The sequence below is a fragment of the Trichoplax adhaerens genome, genomic scaffold (assembly GCF_000150275.1).
Source record: "Trichoplax adhaerens TRIADscaffold_6 genomic scaffold, whole genome shotgun sequence".
Lineage (NCBI taxonomy): Eukaryota > Metazoa > Placozoa > Uniplacotomia > Trichoplacea > Trichoplacidae > Trichoplax > Trichoplax adhaerens.
The window spans coordinates 1,766,228-1,783,953 of NW_002060948.1; the positions used below are offsets into that span (position 1 = coordinate 1,766,228).

The 17,726-nt window shown below is 34.4% G+C and overlaps 4 protein-coding genes across 4 annotated transcripts; 2 read left to right on the forward strand and 2 right to left on the reverse strand.

Annotated features, from left to right (window-relative positions):
• Positions 1-391: 391 nt before the first annotated feature.
• Positions 392-2,098, forward strand: TRIADDRAFT_26230 (uncharacterized protein; the record flags this gene model as incomplete). Its single annotated transcript, XM_002113254.1, has 2 exons — positions 392-770; positions 1,509-2,098. 2 exons carry the CDS (start codon positions 392-394, stop codon positions 2,096-2,098), a joined length of 969 nt encoding a protein of 322 aa, XP_002113290.1.
• A 1,291-nt stretch (positions 2,099-3,389) lies between these two features.
• TRIADDRAFT_27118 (uncharacterized protein) lies at positions 3,390-4,864 on the reverse strand (the record flags this gene model as incomplete). Its single annotated transcript, XM_002113613.1, has 4 exons — positions 3,390-3,628; positions 3,744-3,836; positions 4,154-4,321; positions 4,735-4,864. The coding sequence occupies 4 exons, from the start codon at positions 4,862-4,864 to the stop codon at positions 3,390-3,392; spliced, it is 630 nt and encodes a 209-aa protein (XP_002113649.1).
• A 4,189-nt stretch (positions 4,865-9,053) lies between these two features.
• On the forward strand, positions 9,054-12,174 carry TRIADDRAFT_57293 (uncharacterized protein; the record flags this gene model as incomplete). Its single annotated transcript, XM_002113255.1, has 6 exons — positions 9,054-9,072; positions 9,969-10,067; positions 10,280-10,374; positions 10,700-10,815; positions 11,026-11,163; positions 11,280-12,174. 6 exons carry the CDS (start codon positions 9,054-9,056, stop codon positions 12,172-12,174), a joined length of 1,362 nt encoding a protein of 453 aa, XP_002113291.1.
• Positions 12,175-13,708: 1,534 nt separating this feature from the next.
• TRIADDRAFT_57294 (uncharacterized protein) lies at positions 13,709-16,721 on the reverse strand (the record flags this gene model as incomplete). Its single annotated transcript, XM_002113614.1, has 9 exons — positions 13,709-14,797; positions 14,956-15,036; positions 15,248-15,334; positions 15,476-15,529; positions 15,699-15,779; positions 16,058-16,105; positions 16,350-16,421; positions 16,565-16,617; positions 16,667-16,721. 9 exons carry the CDS (start codon positions 16,719-16,721, stop codon positions 13,709-13,711), a joined length of 1,620 nt encoding a protein of 539 aa, XP_002113650.1.
• Between the last annotated feature and the right edge of the window lie 1,005 nt (positions 16,722-17,726).

The following is a 17,726-nucleotide window of genomic DNA, read 5'->3' on the forward strand; positions in this document are numbered from 1 at the left end:
CATAAATATCGATCATCGAATGCTATGATAGTGTACACGGCCTACAGTAGAGTAAATATCATTTTCCTAGCATGGATAGATCACAAAAAGGAAATTTTTCTCGTGATCCATCTTGCGGTGCAGTAGTGCCTAATTAACAGGATTATCTATAATAATCTACACAGGGCGATTAAACAGTAGATGAGGGATAAGGATTTGACTAAAGCGATCAGAATCATAATTGTCCCTTTAAAACGGAACCCTGCTGCATGCATTCTATTCAAAACTCCCCTTTAGTATAGTAGATGCAATACTGTTGGCCTATCATAGATTTGTCATTAGAGGACTTGCTCCTTGTCGAAACAATCAACATTGCATTTTGCTACCCCTATTCTAAAATTCACTTCGAAACATGTTAAAAACTGCGATTATCGTTAGTGTTATTGGCATTGGATTGTATTATTTCTTCATTCCTTTCGCTACAGGTAGTTGTGAGTATTATGGTAAAGAAAGGTTAGATGGCAAGACCGTCATTGTAACCGGTGCTAATACTGGCATTGGTAAAACGGCGGCGGCCGATTTAGCCCAACGAGGTGCTCGAGTTATTTGTGCTTGTAGGTCCATGGAACGTTGTAATGCTGCTGTAGCTGACATCAAAAGAGAAACCAACAACGTGCAAGTTGTTGCTGCAAAATTAGATTTAGGTTCAATGAAATCAATACGAGAATTTGCACAGATGTTTAAAAATACTGAAAAGCGTTTGGACATTCTGATTAATAACGCTGGCATAGGTGAGCTAACATTACATAGACGATTAAACACTCAGGAGTGTTCGCGTTGACGGTTCCTACTTGTACAGTAGCCCATGACTGAAAGAGTACTAACACCAATAAAAATGGATTAGATCAGTGACACAATCCAGCTTTCTTCTCAGTGAAAAAATGCGTAAATTACTTGTATGATTTCAATTAAAACTGCATTACTGATGAGATGTGTAATGTATATGTTTATGATCTTACTAATGTGCACATACTACTGGTATAGCAGTGAAGCAATTTACAAAACGAAGCAAGAAATCTATCAAACTTTGACTTGCATAGTTTTAGTATAATGGCGATTAGATTGATACTTTTGATGGAGGTGTGAACACAGAAGCCATCGTATTTACAGATAACAGATTAATAATATAATATAATTAAGAGTGTAATCCTCTGATTAATTAATTATCATCTCTTCATGAAGCAATTATATGAATTGCATTTGCGTTATACTAGCCTAGTAAGAGTAGAGTTTGTAGGGCCTGCTGTGAGTATTCCATATTAGCAGGGAGATATGACTTGATTATAATATTATAAATTGAGGTAACGCAAACCTATTTTATTTTGTAGTATGATGTTTAAAATTAGATACGTACATGACTCATGGATACTAAGCTTGCAAAATTATTCTAGCATATCTGTGGACAAATGAACGGATGCTTACTGTGCAGTATGTACATGATTTAACAATATTCTCCTTCTTATCCGCAGGGTGCAGAAACGTCGATAAGAAAACTGAAGATGGATTCGAAGACAGAATGGGTGTTAACCACCTTGGACACTTTTTATTAACAAACCTATTACTAGATATGTTAAAGCAGTCACAGCCTAGTCGAATTGTATGTCTTACATCTCTTATTCACTGGACGACAACAGATCTCGATTTTGACAATTTAGCCAACCATACATCTACTAGTTCATGCGATAATTACAGCCGTAGTAAAATAGCTAATATATTATTTGTACTGGAATTAAGTAAACGATTGAAAGGGACAGGTGTTACCGCCAATGCCGTTCATCCTGGTTTAGTTCAAACAGAAACACTTCGATCAGCTCGTGAAAGTGAGGGTTTCCTTGCTACCAGTTATACAAAATTTATGGAAGTGGTATTTTTGTTAGTCGGCAATGATGCTCGGCGAGGCGCACAAACTACTGTTTACGCCGCAGTAGATCCATCGCTGGAGAATGTTAGTGGTCAATTCCTGGCTAGGTGTAAAATCGATACTCCATCGCCTTATGCAAGAGATGAAGCTGTTGCCAAGAAATTATACGATATGAGTTTAAAACTTGTAAACTTATAGATATTGTACTGTAGTATTGTCACTGGCATGTACACGATAATATCTACGTGTAATAATTTGTAAAACAAAAGTATAAGTAAAAGATGTAGTAGACGTTCTAATACAACCATTGAGTAGCTATCGGTCAAAAAAGAATAAATTCTACTTGTTTTTAGGTAAAGAGATTTTGGGCCTTAGGTTTACTTATCATGAGTTATAAATTGCTAAAGAATTTCATCATGCCTCTATTTTGTGATGTTAATGTTGAAAGAACCCATATAAGTAACTGTATAGTCGTATATCATATTCACTCTATAAATCGGATACAGGTTTGAATTTCTGTAATTGAAGCCATTAGAAGTTATATACTACTTTAGACAAGTTTCATAGGGCGTCTGTATCTAACTTCTTATATCTGATTTACAGTTTTAATTTCTTTAACGTGCCAAACTACGACCCTGTATATTTGTCTGCGTGATAATTTCGCTCCTATAGTTGGTGTACATTGACTATTAGCCGTGCTAGCTACTATCATGCTATCCATTACCATCTCATACGGTATACAAAATAAAGGATTTAGTGACTGATTTAAAAAATTATCTATTATATGGTGCCTGTAGTCATGCATTGCTACTTAGCCTAATTAGTGGTACTTAATCCTGCAAGTTATGAGCTCTCTGAAGAATAGCATAATCCTCATAATGAAATCATAATGAGGATTCTGAATTGATTCAGGATTTGAGGATCCTCATCCTCATAATCCTCGTTCATCTGGGTGATAACTTCGCTCCTATAGTTGGTGTACATTGACTATTAGCCGTGCTGGCTACTATCATGCTATCCATTCCAATCTCCTACAAAATAAGGGATTTACTGACTGATTTAAAAAATTTTCTATTATATGGTGCCTTTAGCCATGCATTGCTACTTAGCCTAATTAGCGGTACTTAATCCTGTAAGTTTTGAGCTCTCTGAAGAATAGCATATTTAATGGGAACATTAGGCATAGCATAATAACTTCAACCTGTTAATTTTATTATTTCTTGTAAAGTATAATTATCCTGCTATGAAAATAGCTTTATAGAGTTCAGATTTCTTGTTACAAAAACAGACAAATACTAGAATATTAATGCAGCATCATTTACGGACACGTCTTGGCAGTCCTAATTCACACTACTGTAGTTTAAATTGCTGAAACAAACTATCTAAATGTTGTAAGCAAAGTTGCAGTTAACAAAGTAAACTAGTAGTTAATCTTAGTTATGATTTTTAATTATAAAGAGGTTACATTCAAAATCAGTAATCGCGTATATTATGGACAACGCTTTTCATCTGATCGGTCTGAACAATCTTCAAAATTGTCACAAAACCTTCTTGCAGAGATGCATCTCCCAGTCCTCCTGCATTCGAATTTAAATAAGCTACACTGACCGCAAAATTTCTCATCCGATCGATCTGGGCAATCAAAGCGTCGGTTGCATACTTTCCGCCTAGGGATACATTTGCGACCATCGAAGCATGCAAATTGCGTTGATCTGCATCGTACCTTACCTAGATATCAAAAATAATTTTAATTTAAACGATACTGTAAAAGTTACACGAATCTTTATTCAAAATATTGAATATCTTGTGGCGTAAAGCCAATTCAAGACGGAATGAAACCAACAGTTCCTTTCGTCTGAGCCATCTCGACAATCTCGGTGATCATCACATACGAAAGATTTTGGAATACACTTGCCACTGCGCTTGCAGCGAAATTCTCTTCTACGGCATCTACCTAAAATATTGAAAATCAAATAGGAATGCTTTGGGTATCTACCAAGAAATAGATACGTGGCGCTGCCAGTGCTTTAAGATACGTCGTTATCACAGTGTAAATAAAGCTTACAGTTTTTCTCGTCTGATCGATCCCGACAATCACGAAAACCGTCGCATCGATATGCTTTTGGTATACATTTACCGCTACGTCTACAACGAAATTCGTTTCTTCGACATTTTTTAGGACCTATTCAGAGTATCAATAATAAAATCAACGTTTGAAGAATGAACAGATTGTACTATGCCTGTTTTAGCTACGCTGATTTTTTGTAATATAGAAAGAGTAACAAGATCTATTGTTCAAAGACGTACAATTTCTTTCATCCGATCCATCCCTGCAATCGCGATGAGAATCGCATTTATAAGATTTTGGAATACATTTGCCACTTCTTTTACATTGAAACTCGCCTCGCCGACATGTACGACCTAACTCCGTCAATGCAAACTAGTAATTAGGGCTATTATATTAACTGCTATTAGCATAATGTTGAGAAGTTTACAATTTCATTCATCTGATCCATCTTTGCAACCCTAAATTTATCGCACTTGAATATATCTGGAATACATTTACCACTACTTTTGCATCGAAATTTTAAAGGTGACATTGTCTTTCACCTTTAAAATTGCAAATAGTAACTATTAATTGTCTTTAGCTTTTACTAGATATATCTGGCCTTTTTATCATAACGAGATTAATGAGAGAGCAAATGAGGTAGAACAAATCTCAAACGTATTACGACAACATTTGCATAATACTATTAAATGCTTTCCTATCGGCGTGGTTTAAGATGTCAATAAGATTCCAGAATATCAACGCTATATCGAAATGCTCCACTTACAGTTACGTTCATCTGATCCATCTCTACAATCTCGCCTATCATTACATCTTCTAGATGCCGGGATGCATTTGCGACTACGTTTACATCGAAATTCATCTTCCGAGCATCCACGTTCACCTAAGTAGGACATTTAAAATAGACAGCTTAGCGCTAATAAATGATGATTAGAAAGTAACAATATTCTCACAGTCTTCTCCATTTGATCCTCTAAGGCAATCAGGATCGGCGATGCTCATTTTTTGAGATTTTTGTATACATGCTTGATCGCTGCAATTCTTTACGTTAGATAATTCTACAACAAATACAATGCATTGAGTGTGTTCCAATGATAAAGATTGGTGGTTTGACTAGCCATTTGCATGTACGTATACAGTATCTTGATATTATTTCTAGGTGAAACAGCTCTGATAGAATTAAAAAAACTATTTGGCCTACCTTTTTCCATGCAAGTAGTTATTGATTCATCGGTCATATCATCGCAATCTTGGGAATTATCACAAACTTTGGACATTTTTATACAAGTAGAATTGTTGTCGCATGCGAATCCTGGACATCCCAAAACTATGAAAACATAGTAGTGCCTGTTACTACTTAGCGTACATCACGATCTTAGTATTTAGAGTGGTTCAAAACAAGCAAGGTAGGCAATACGTTATCAATATCGTTTACCGGCAATAGGTTTGTCCAATCCAAGGCATGCGAGCATCATCATCGCAAGTATGAATAGCTTTAAAGACATGTTTTCTGTTTGATTTGGTTGGTACGATATTTGTTGGTAATTGAAGAATTTTAGATAATCAGCTCAGCTCTTAAGGAAGGAATAATACTGCAATATTTTAAGCAGGAAGAGGTACTAGCATCATTTCTAGCTGGGCTTTTTATAGGTTTGTACTATGCACTAGCGTGATGTTAGAATACCGTAACTATTGTGGTGCAAATAGCTTTAGATGTATTTTCGTATATACGCATTCTCATAGTTATATCATAAATTTAATTCTGTGCATAGAAAATCAAATGTATAGTAATAAGCCTGTAAATGCATTTATCAGAGGTAGAAATTGACCGACTTGGCCTTTGGTGCATACCTTTTGCAAATATTGCTGTCATTGTTAGTAACTTCTTACTAGTGTAAGGTTACTTGTAGACTGCACTGGTCTAAAGTTCAATTGTTAACACAAACAGTTAGTCTACTGTAGATTAGTTCAAACATGTGTGATTATTGATATCTTGTTATTATTAATAAATTAAATCTTATACAGTTAAATTTATTAGCGTATAGTAGCAGCTTCCACGGGTCGAATAGCTGTATTATGATCGACTTAATTTTTTCAACCCTTGAATTCTGTTATTATTCATCATTCTATTCATCAATTAAATGTTTAAATCTTTTCTGCTAGATACATTAGCGTATACTAATAGCTTGCTGTCGCTGAATAACTGTATTGTTAGTTTGTTACTTCACCCTTGGATTATTCAGTTAATTATCCTGCAGTTAATTAAATCTTGCAGTCCTTTTCACTTAGATACATTAGCATTTACTAACAGCTTTCTTCCGTCTAATGGCTGTATTTATGATCGACTTAATTTCTTCACCATTGATGCGATGAGTTCGGGCATTGCAAAGGTAAAAATTTTTTGCCCAGGGCCAGGTACCCGTTTCAGATGAGTTATTAGCCATTGCCCCATCACATACGTATTGATTATAGGATAAGCTTTAGGATCAATTTCTCGAACAATGATGATAATATTTTATGCTTCATTGATGCTTGTCATCCTAATATGAAAGGTATTAAGGGTTTCAGTTACAATATTTTAAAATTTATGAATGTTGTAGGGACAAAAATTGAGGTTTAAATGATATAGCGACTTAGATGATAGTCATACATACGTTTGAGTATATTATACACAGTACATATAGATTACAGGTTGATGCTAGATTAATTATTACAATTCGGTTGCTTTGTAAAATAAAGTTTTGCGATATGATAAGCATATAGATTACGAATCGACTTAGGGCATGGATAACTGCTTGATACAAGTGGACTGGGAACGGAGTTGGACGGTCGGATTTTTGCCTTATATACATGGGTTAAATACATATAAAACATATATATTATATATCGTCAAAATACTGTTCCTATTCGTAAACTCTCCTATTGCCATGACGCAAATATGTCGATGCTCGGATTCTGTTACTAGTTGATCATATTTTCCGAACAAAGTTTGACTAACTTCTGCTTAAAAGTAGCTATGCAGTTCGTCATCAATTTCATTTAAATTCTTAGTAGTAATTGAAGAAATCAGACTCAGAGAAGATCCATACTAATACTGTAAGTCGCATCTTTTCGACATTTTTAGCCTCATTTAATCGAGGAAAGTCCGTCCATCCGAGATAGTTTCTTTTTTCAACCATTTGCTTCCGATTCAACTTCAATTTATAAAGTTTGAAAGTTTAACAACAAGCAGCCTGGTAAAATTATTTCAGTTCCATTTCTGAAGATGTTAGCTACATGGCAATAAGAGATGGTTGCTTATTTCTTATTGTCATGTAACTCTTAATCATTTCTGGATTTGCCAAGATATGGCTGAAGTTAAAAGAAAGAGAGAGTAATCAATTTTGGGTGAAATTTTACTAGTCCATGATAGTGCTCTACGGTAGCAGTGAAACCGCCTACCGTATTAGTACCAAACCAACCCGTTTATTACTACTTACGACTTTTTACTACCACTGTACCGCTTGGGATGACAATGGTAGACAGAGTAAACAGTACGTCAGTCGACCAGTGGTCAGTGTTACGTGTTACACCTAGTTACGGTTTACGGTACTGTACCGTCTTGCAAGCGCTTCAACCAAAGTACTATGATAGTACTGTACCGTCATGCAAACGCTTCAATCAAAGTACTATGATAGTACTGTACTGTACCGTTATGCAAGCGCTTCAACCAAAGTACAGTACTATGACAGTACAGTACTGTACCGTCATGCAAGCGCTTCAACCAAAGTACTATGACAGTACTGTACCGTCATGCAAGCGCTTCAACCAAAGTACTATGAATGTATTGTACCGTCATGCAAGCGCTTCAACCAAAGTACTATGACTGTACTGTACCGTCATGCTAGCGCTTCAACCAAAGTACTATGACTGTACTGTACCGTCATGCAAGCGCTTCAACCAATCACCTTGAGGTAGTGGACAAGAGGGAAAGTTCAAACATTCAAAGATAACAAGCATTGCCAAGTTTGGTCTAGTAGTGTACTGAAACAAGACTCGATCACTCATAGCGTCCTATTGATTTGAACAGGCGAACGCTGTGTTTGCCCTCAAGGGAGGAAAAAAAAGGAAAACCTTTCTCGTCCATCTTCCTTCTCAGTGAAATATTGAGAAGGAAATTTGTTAATGTCGTAAAAATTGACATTGGATGCCACATTTTATCCTGAAGATTGAAGAAAATCCAGGCAAGACAAGTTGGAAAACACTCCTTTCCATTGATATAGATTAATACGTTGACGTAAATTGGCTCAATGATTCTTTAACTTGGGGAAAATTCAAGTTGTCTCTTTTTTTTATCCATTTGTGGCTACCTTCAAAGCAAAATCACTGGGTAAGTATGCCGTAAGCAGGACAGAGTTTATCATGATGTTCAAATAGTAATCACCAATATGAAATGATAAATAATGTTAGTAGAGACAAAATAGATCCTATTTCTACGATAGAATGTTAGGCTAACGCTATCCTAACTGGCATAGTACGTTTGAACAACAAAATTCCAATTACTTTTATCATGGTTGTTTATAACTCAACTAACACCTTACGAGTTGGATCACTGTACGTTAAGATGACTCTAGGATAGTAATGTTATTAAGTCCTAGAAGTAAACTCCACTCCAATTCATCATGACGACAACATCAGGATAATCGGCTATAAAATAACTAGATCAACATCAATAGACCATCAGTCCTTTACTTAGATGTTCAATAGGAACATCGATCCATACTTGACTCCGCGAATGATATAGACTAACTGATGATGAGACATGATCAACTAAGAACAAGGAAACTTGATATCAGTTCTTCGTCTGTTTAGTCTTTCAATAAATCAATGGAGTACATTCAAGCTAGATGGCATGAACAGTATCTGTAGACCATTGCAATATTGTTGCTATGAAAAAGTTCAAAAAAGTGGTATACAGCTAAATACAATGAAAATCATTGATGAAATGGATCATCCCCACGCAATAATTACACTACTGAAACGGCAGCAATATTTAACAGAAATACTGTACTGTAGTTCATTTTTAGACTTAGTTAGAGCGGTAAAATGATTAAAATAATAAAAAGTAAGAAAAAATCTGAACTATGCATTGTCTTCAAGTCTGGCACACTAATAAACGAAGCGGTTGCTCATTCTTTCAGGCTGGTAGTGCTGTTCGTTTAGATGTTGATCTGTACATGCGATACTAATTTTCTGTGGTAACACTTCAACGTTGAAAAAGACAGGTGTTAATGACAAACCGCTATAGCTTAGTATGAACGTAATACAGTAAACGGAATAACGTTGACATACAATCTTGCCATTGAGTTTCAACAGTGAACGTAGTAGCCATCTGTGTGTATACTAACGGTTCTTGGTGGTAGGATCAGAGTCATAGTTGTTAAACAAGTTGGAAATTGGAAATGATTTATAACAATTGCACGTGTTTTAGACCATGAAAATGGATAGGTGCAGATGTAGTCATTCTTAGCGCTTCATAGATGACAATGAAAGTGTTTAGAACTCATATTCTTAATCTGACTAAAGACTACTAGAATAAAATGTCCTATTCCTTTAGTAATCAGTAATCTGATGCACGTATAGAATATTGCTAAATCATAATTTGAAACGGTAATCACATAATTATCATATAAGATATTGATTTAGCAATGTACAATGTTCTAATGATCATAACAAAATCTTTTCTCAGCTCCGGTTTGAATGGCAGAATAGCCGGAAGAGGTGTTGTTTAGTAGGTAACCCAATGATTACCCGAAGCAAGAAGGCCGAGACCAGTCCTAGCTCAAATGGAACAATTACCTCACCTTTTGCTAGTAAATGATAGAATTTACGAAGGAAATTATTCAGGGCTTAGTTATGCCTGTGTTGATTAGTTTTTACTGATACTGTATCTAGTGAATCACCAGCAGGTGTCTAAATGTTGATAAATTGTAAATATGTTATTTTTATTTTTAAATTTAGGCCCTCTGCAGAATACACAGTCCTCTAGTAAAGATCAAGAAACTGAAATAACATGGGATAGCAGTAGTCCAAGCCCCATTCGATGCGTTCTATCCAAAGGTTAGAAGATATAGTTATAATTACCATGAAATTTTTATTACTTGAGTTTAATGAGCTATCGATAGAGGTTATAGAGTTGTAATTGAAAATGATAGCAACTATTGATGTTAGCAGTACAGCGAAAAGATTGTAACAAAATAGATCGTTCGATTACTTTGGTGATTATACTGTATTGTTGAACAGTTATGCTTATTCCTTAAATTATCTTATAGGTAAAAAGCTTAAAAGGTTAACGCTAGGTAGCCATAATCGTCGTAGTAGCTCTGTTTCGGACTTGGTTCGGGTATTATCAAAAACAAGCTCCAACGTAAGATGTTAAGAGATAACTTATAGGCAATGCTAAATATTAATTTATTTAAATTATTATTATACGTATAGAAAAATTAGTGTTATTTGATGAGTAGCCTTTTGATCGCTACGTAAGTGTCAACCATTTTTAAGTTGGTTTACACGAATATGCATGTAGTTTTACTAAATAGCTAAAATGTACCCTTAGCAGGGTACTGCATGATACCATAAGTACTCTTGCCCCTAGTCGTGTTAAAATAATTCAAATTGAACTGGTGTTGCTGTACTTACTGTTACGAATCAATTGTAACAAAATTATGACATTTCATTACAACGTTACACAGAAAAATAGCCAGTTACAACAAAGGCCTAAGACTCCACTATTAGGCATCTGGATGAATAAAGAAAATCAGAGGGATGAAAATATCGATGTTCAATTAGTGAAAACTTCTAAAACCAGGTAAAAGCATATTATCTGGCTATAACTGTTTTAGAGTTAGCAGTTCTAGATTTTGTAAACGCTATCGCCAATATGTTTTGATTTACAATTTTAGTAATGCAGTCAAATGCCAAATAAAAACTTTCATTGACTTACTGTATGTGTGTAAATAAATTGTTGCTTTGATTGTAAATAACTTAAACGGTTGCGTTGGCCTAATTCTTTATATAGAAAATTATTCAGAAAATCGAGAGAAAATAAAAATGATAAGTTTTTAGAAAAACTGCGAGAGGTCGTAAAGGATTTAGATAATTCTGACGATACAGCCAATATCAATGTAAACGAAAGGATACAATTGCAGAAACTTTGGTAAGTATTATTTTAGTATTTAAGTTTACCTTTATCGGAATGATGTCACGAAACCCATACAGAATATTTGATGTCATGATTTCTAACGTGAAATGTACGAATGTTAAATGTCGCAGTCAAGCACCAACGTGTCGAAACGAAACTGAAGTTACGCCAATTAGGAAATATAATGAAATAGAAGGTACTGAATCATGCTCAGGTAATGGTCTTGATGTTAAAAAGGGAAACGCAAATGGTAGCGATTCGATGTTCCAACCACACTTGCCCATAGTCGGGGAAAGCCCAAGTTGCAACAAAAGAGTTAGAAGTGATGATAGTGTATGTAGATCTAATAATGAAAATGTCAATTTACGGAGAAATCCTGTTGCAAATCATGTTCAATCACATACAGAAGGTACTAAAGTTGAATTGGTACACTTGTTACATTCTGGTAACGATGATAAGGAACATTTAAATTCTGTAACGCGTGTAGCTTGTCCTACAAAGTGCGTAAACACCGATGTAAATACTTCAAAATCCGTCTTAGAAAAGCCTTATAGCGTCCCAATTGAGGCAAGCAAGTCAGATCATACGCTGACAGATTTTGAGCTGTTTAGCGAGACTGATATACTAGATGATACAGTTCCAGAGGCCTTTACAAGGAATGAAGCAAGCGGTAATACCAATATGATAAAAGACCATGATACAAGCATCGCCGATGATATTTTATTGGCCGTAGCGGATGATGCTATTTGGGATGAAAGTGTTAGTGATGAAATGTTGATAAGGTGCACCCAAGAGTGTCCAGGAATCCCTAGTGATGCCTGCTCTATTGAAAATGGAGACAATTTAACTCCTTCGAGCGAAAATAGTGTTGCAACGTGTTCTTTTAAATTAGCTAATAGCAAAGCTGGTAGTGTTCAAGATATGCAATCTGGTACGACAATTACTTTATTTAATGATCAAGATGGGACTCATGATCTAGGTTTAACGATTGAAGATGAAGAATTACTGATGGCACTTGCAACATAATGAAGTATGATCACGCAAATTCTAGCTACGTTTCAATAAAAAAATTGTCATTTATGACTATTTTACTAATTGATCTTTCGAATTTATGGTTCTGGAAGGTATTCTATTTAAATTTATAAAGGAAAATATCGTTAATGCTAAAAGCAAATGGATCAAGCTTATTTTAACGTTAAAAGTTGCTGTATTCGTGAATTTTAACTTTTTGAGCTAAAAATGTAAACGTGGTTGCTCGATTACTGCTATATATAAAGGGTAATTATTATTATAGTGATCACTTTCCAATACGGCATCATGAACAATGTAATATCAATTGATTAGGCATTTACGTAGTTCCTGATAGCTATTGAAGAGGTGTAGCTGTTTGTTTTTTGATCAGAATTGTGTTATAAAATACAGCATCAATTAAATTAATGAGATAATCATTTAATTACTGATATTGCATCATGGCAATAGGTACATGTGCTGATATGGAAATAGGTAATGTAACATAGATCACGCGGTGTAATTTGAAATACATCGTGCTGTAAAAAAGTGTTTCAAAACAAAGACGAATCTATTTGGTCGAGTATCGATTTGGATAGTTACTATTGGCTAAATCTACTGCATTTTAGCATTGTATATCTTGTGTACATCTAATAGACTCATTTTCAATTACTTACTTTTATATCGTTGTATATAAATTTTTACCTGAAATGTATAAATTTGAAAATTAAATACAAAGCAAAAAAATGAGTGTTTATTACCTTATTTTGTGATTGCCTTATGATAAAGACGCTTACTCGATATAGCTGGGGCCGAGTATTACTTGTAAGAGTATAATGAAAATAGTTAATTGTTTTTAAAGTGGGGTTACAGTAGCTTTGTATCATTTCCTAAATAAGTAACATTAAGACTTATTCGTGCGTCCGCCGATATAAAACTTTATACCACTTATCTCTCAATGACTACAAATTTATTTACGAGAGTCATGAATCATATAATAATAAGAATAGCAAATTGTCTGCGATTAATTTAGCACACAATGTTACAAGCTAAAGTACTAGTATATTCATTTATGTACATCATCTACACGATACCCTCCTCGATTAAATAGCGGAATGTACTTGATTTATCATTGGTATGATTATGGAATCCATTTAAATTAGCATAAAATGCCATGATTTCTGCCATAACATAAACGTCTCATAAACTTATCTTCATATATTAAACAACTTACGCTAGTTGCGTATATGTATGTTGTACATGGTACACATAAGTTAGTTCACAATTAATAAGTTGGCAAAGAAGCATAAAGGTTTAGCAATGTCTTGACATCAAAATCGTTAGCAATGAATCAGAATAGAATAGGTATAGGTACACTATATAGCAAACCATCTATGTTAATGATCACATACATACTTGAAATAAAGATTGGTAATGCAAATAAGATCTAATTGGTACAGCTGTCGTATAAAATACACAGTGATGGTTAAATTTTGATATGGATAGGTGCTTTGACGTAACATTTCCTAATGGAGGATCTTTGATTTTGCGTTTATTGATCGTAGTCGGCCCAGTCGCCCACTTCAGGTGCATTATTGCTGTCAAATATCGGCGGAAACTCACCTGAATCATCGGATTTGTTAAGTGTATCATCATCTTGCTTACGTTTATCCGTGGGAGATGCAGCATCTTGATCATTTTTATCGTCCGGGTTTATATCTTGCTTGTTGTCTGTTTGATCGCGAGGTCTGTTTTGGTTTCGACCACGACGACCTCGACCTCGACCTCGACCTCGACCACCACCACGTTGAGAGCGTGGAGCACCACGATAATTTGGACGTCCACCTCCTCTTTCTTTATTTTTGCTGTCAGGAAAAAAGAAACGCCCATCAGCAGTTTCTTCTACAGCTAAATCAGCAGGAGTTTTCTCAACTTGCGTAGACTGATCATAGTTATCTGCTGTTTTTTGATCTGCGTACCTTTCATCATCGTGATATCTCCATTCTTTATTTCTTGAGTATGAATTATTGTAGTTGTTATTATCTCTTGGTTGCCAATTTCGATCTCGACGATCATTACGGGAATAATCCCTATCATCATTCCAATTTTGATGATAACCTCTGTTATATGGTCGATTTGAATATCTGTTTTGCCGACTTTGCCGTCGATCTGTTTCGTTACTATCTACTTGTGTGGTATCGTAGTCGTTTCCGTCATTTCTATCGCTTTCTTTATATCGATTTGGCTGTCTATATCTGTCGTTACGTCCTTTACCGCCACCATCTCTTCCTCGACGATATGCATAGTTGTAATTGTCATCTTGCTGCTCATCATAATCTTGATACTCTCTTTCTTGCCGATTTTGCCTTTCATCTGTTTCGTTGCGATCTGTTTGTGTTGTAGCATAGTCGTTTCCGTCATTTCTGTCGCTTTCTTTATATCGATTTGGTTGTCTATATCTGTCGTTACGTCTACCACCACCTCTATCTTTTCCTCGACGATGCGCATGGTTGTAATTATTATCTCGATGAGCATTATTGTTATAATTTTGATAGTCCCTTTCTTCGTCAGCCAATCGATCTGAATATCTATAATTCGATCTATCTGAGTTAGAGATTTCTTGCCGTCCTTCCCGTTTTGGCTGAAATTCAACATTACGATGAAAGAATTTTAGATTTAAAACTAAAAGTCTTGATAACTTTTCAACAACTCAAAATATCCTACAAAAAGCTAAAGTATTCCGACTTTGGAAGAAACAATAATGAAATACAGGATTTAATAAAATTAGACTAGACATACCTGTTCTCTTTGATAGTCGTTTGGGCTATTTTCTTCTTCAGGCTCATACAATTTCACGATACGTTTACCTCCTTGCTCATCCTAATTTATTAGAATAAACGCGCAATAAACGAATAATTGCGTAAAATTATTCAGTTAAGTCATATATGATAACCACATCATACATCTATTCGACTAAATTTAACCGGTATAGTAGTGATGTGCATTATTAATATAGTTACAAAATTAATAAAAATATTATGTCACTACATCTACTGTATTAAGTTTTTGTTATCTATCATGGAGTACTAACTCTGACTAAACGAATTTCCATAACTCTTCGTGTTTCTGAAGCATCTGATTGAAAATTTTCATTTCTTCCTTCAGTACTAGTTTTCCTCTAGGTTGTAATAAAAATTCGCGTATTAGATAGCTCTACTACAGTATTTTGATAGTTATGTAATAGCAATATTCGGTAATATCTTTTTTATTTTTAGTCGAAACTTTTCAGCAGATAATTAATCTGCATTGATATGCATACCTGTCGTGGATGAGAGTTGCGAAATTTTACTTGACGCGCAGGGGGATCTTCGCCCTATTATGATGAAATTTAGATGAAACATAGGTAAAAAATAATTTCGTATTCAGCTTAAATTTAATTAAATTAAAATCGATATCTTATATCATATGGATAAATTATAGGCTGAATCAGACTTGAAATATTACATTAGCTTAAATGATACATCATTAATTGTATAAATTACCCTATCATATCGTCCTTCTGATTGCCTGCCGCCTCCAGAGTATGAGTATCGTTCATTGAATTGGTCCCTTCTATGCCGTGTCTGTCAGATAAATAAATACCATATAAAATTACTAATGATAGCAAAAAGGTAATGCTCTATCTTTCGAATATGCATTATATGCGTACGCAGTAAAGTTTGACGGGTTATATTATGCTGTAATTTCTGCTATAATTAGCAATTAATACTAACTATAAGTTTTATTTTTAATACCGATTATAATTTGATCACGAGAATTTTATATCTGCAGTTTTAATCATAATGCATGTGAAGGGTATAGAACACTAACATATTGAGCACTCAGTTTATGTAACAACTACCTCATGTTGATCGGTTCTCTCTTTCGTTGATGACCCTCTTGTATTTTCCTAGTTCATAGAGTACGTATGTTGAAAGAGGAAAAATATCAAAATTTAAGATTTGCGTTTATTTACGATACTTTAGGTGTATAATATAGATGTTATCGATAGTAGCAATGGCTTTTCTGATTTACACTCTTGAAAAATTAATTCAACTGATATGTTTGAAATTAGATGGGAAAATTTAAAAGATATCTAATCTATCCTGTCTGTCGTTATAGTAACATCTTATTCAATGTTGCGATAACTGTACCTGCTTGAATTGCTTTTGATTTCGATCGCTACTTGGTGAGATATAGTTTGATATAGATGTTAAGTGACTTTGCTATTAAAAAGGTCATTGACAGAGATGAATGAAAACAATATAAATACTTGATCTTGCAGCATAAATTATGATGAAATTTTTTTGTTAATATCACAGATTGGAATTACATTATTAAAGAAGATTGTTAATCTAGCGTATCTTACCGAAAGTAACTTTTGCTGCCTATTTTCATTGGATTTTTCATCGCGATTCCTTCCTGCAGTTGTCAGAAAAAGGAATAAATTTTAGTCAGGATCAATCTATACGTTTTAGCAAGTAATACAATAGAGAACTAGAATTGCCATGAAAGCTTAACATCATTTTAATTAATTTTTAAGATATTAGTCCCAAATAAAATTTTTTATTTTTAACTACTATGGTTAATTATTATTGGTCTTACATACGGTAAAATAAATTGATTTGTATGACTGAATTGAAAGTAATGCAGGACAAGAATTGCTTTAATATTATTCAATTTGTCATCAGTAACTAAATTACAGCGCTGTGAATTTAAATTTATTAAGCACTTTATAAAATTTGGTGTAAACTATCGTGTAATGGATGGTAAAGAATGCACCCATCACAAAAATACTAAATACGAACATGATCTTAGTAGATCGTCGTAGATACCGCAGTAACTGATAAACGAGCTCATAGTACTGTATGTCCTACGCGATATTTTCGAATAATATTGTTACGATCTGTAGGTAAATTATTGCTGTATTAATGTAAGTACTGTAAGATAAATAACCAATTATTAATAACTTATATTGAAACATCAACGATCTTCATATTAAGAAATCCTAGCAGGAAAGCCATATCAAGTGGACTACTCGATATAACTTTCGTGGCGAATGTTGACTAAAGTACACTATGATCAAATATTTTGGTAGATATTGAAATGTTCTACTTGTTTGTATTAACAAGAGTATTCTTCTATTAACTGTAATTAAGCTATTAAGCTAATATTTGATGCAGCTGTTTTTCTATCATTGGATAAATGAGGTTATTACTAAATTATAGAATGATTTCGATATTAGTCTTTCTCGTTATGGGTATATTAGACGCTTGTATATTGACGAAAATTGATCGAACATTGCTAATGCGCTCCCTTCTAGACAAGGCGATAAATTCATTTCACGGAGGTGACAATATTGTAAGTTTGTTAATATAATCATCAATTGAAATATTAGGGCTTTTGGGCGTCGGTCGCACAGGCAGCTATTCTATACCTTGGAAGAATGGGATTTACATATACAGATATTGAACGGCAATCAGCCTCAATATCCAATTATCCAGTCAAATTGATCAGAAGCGAGCTAATAG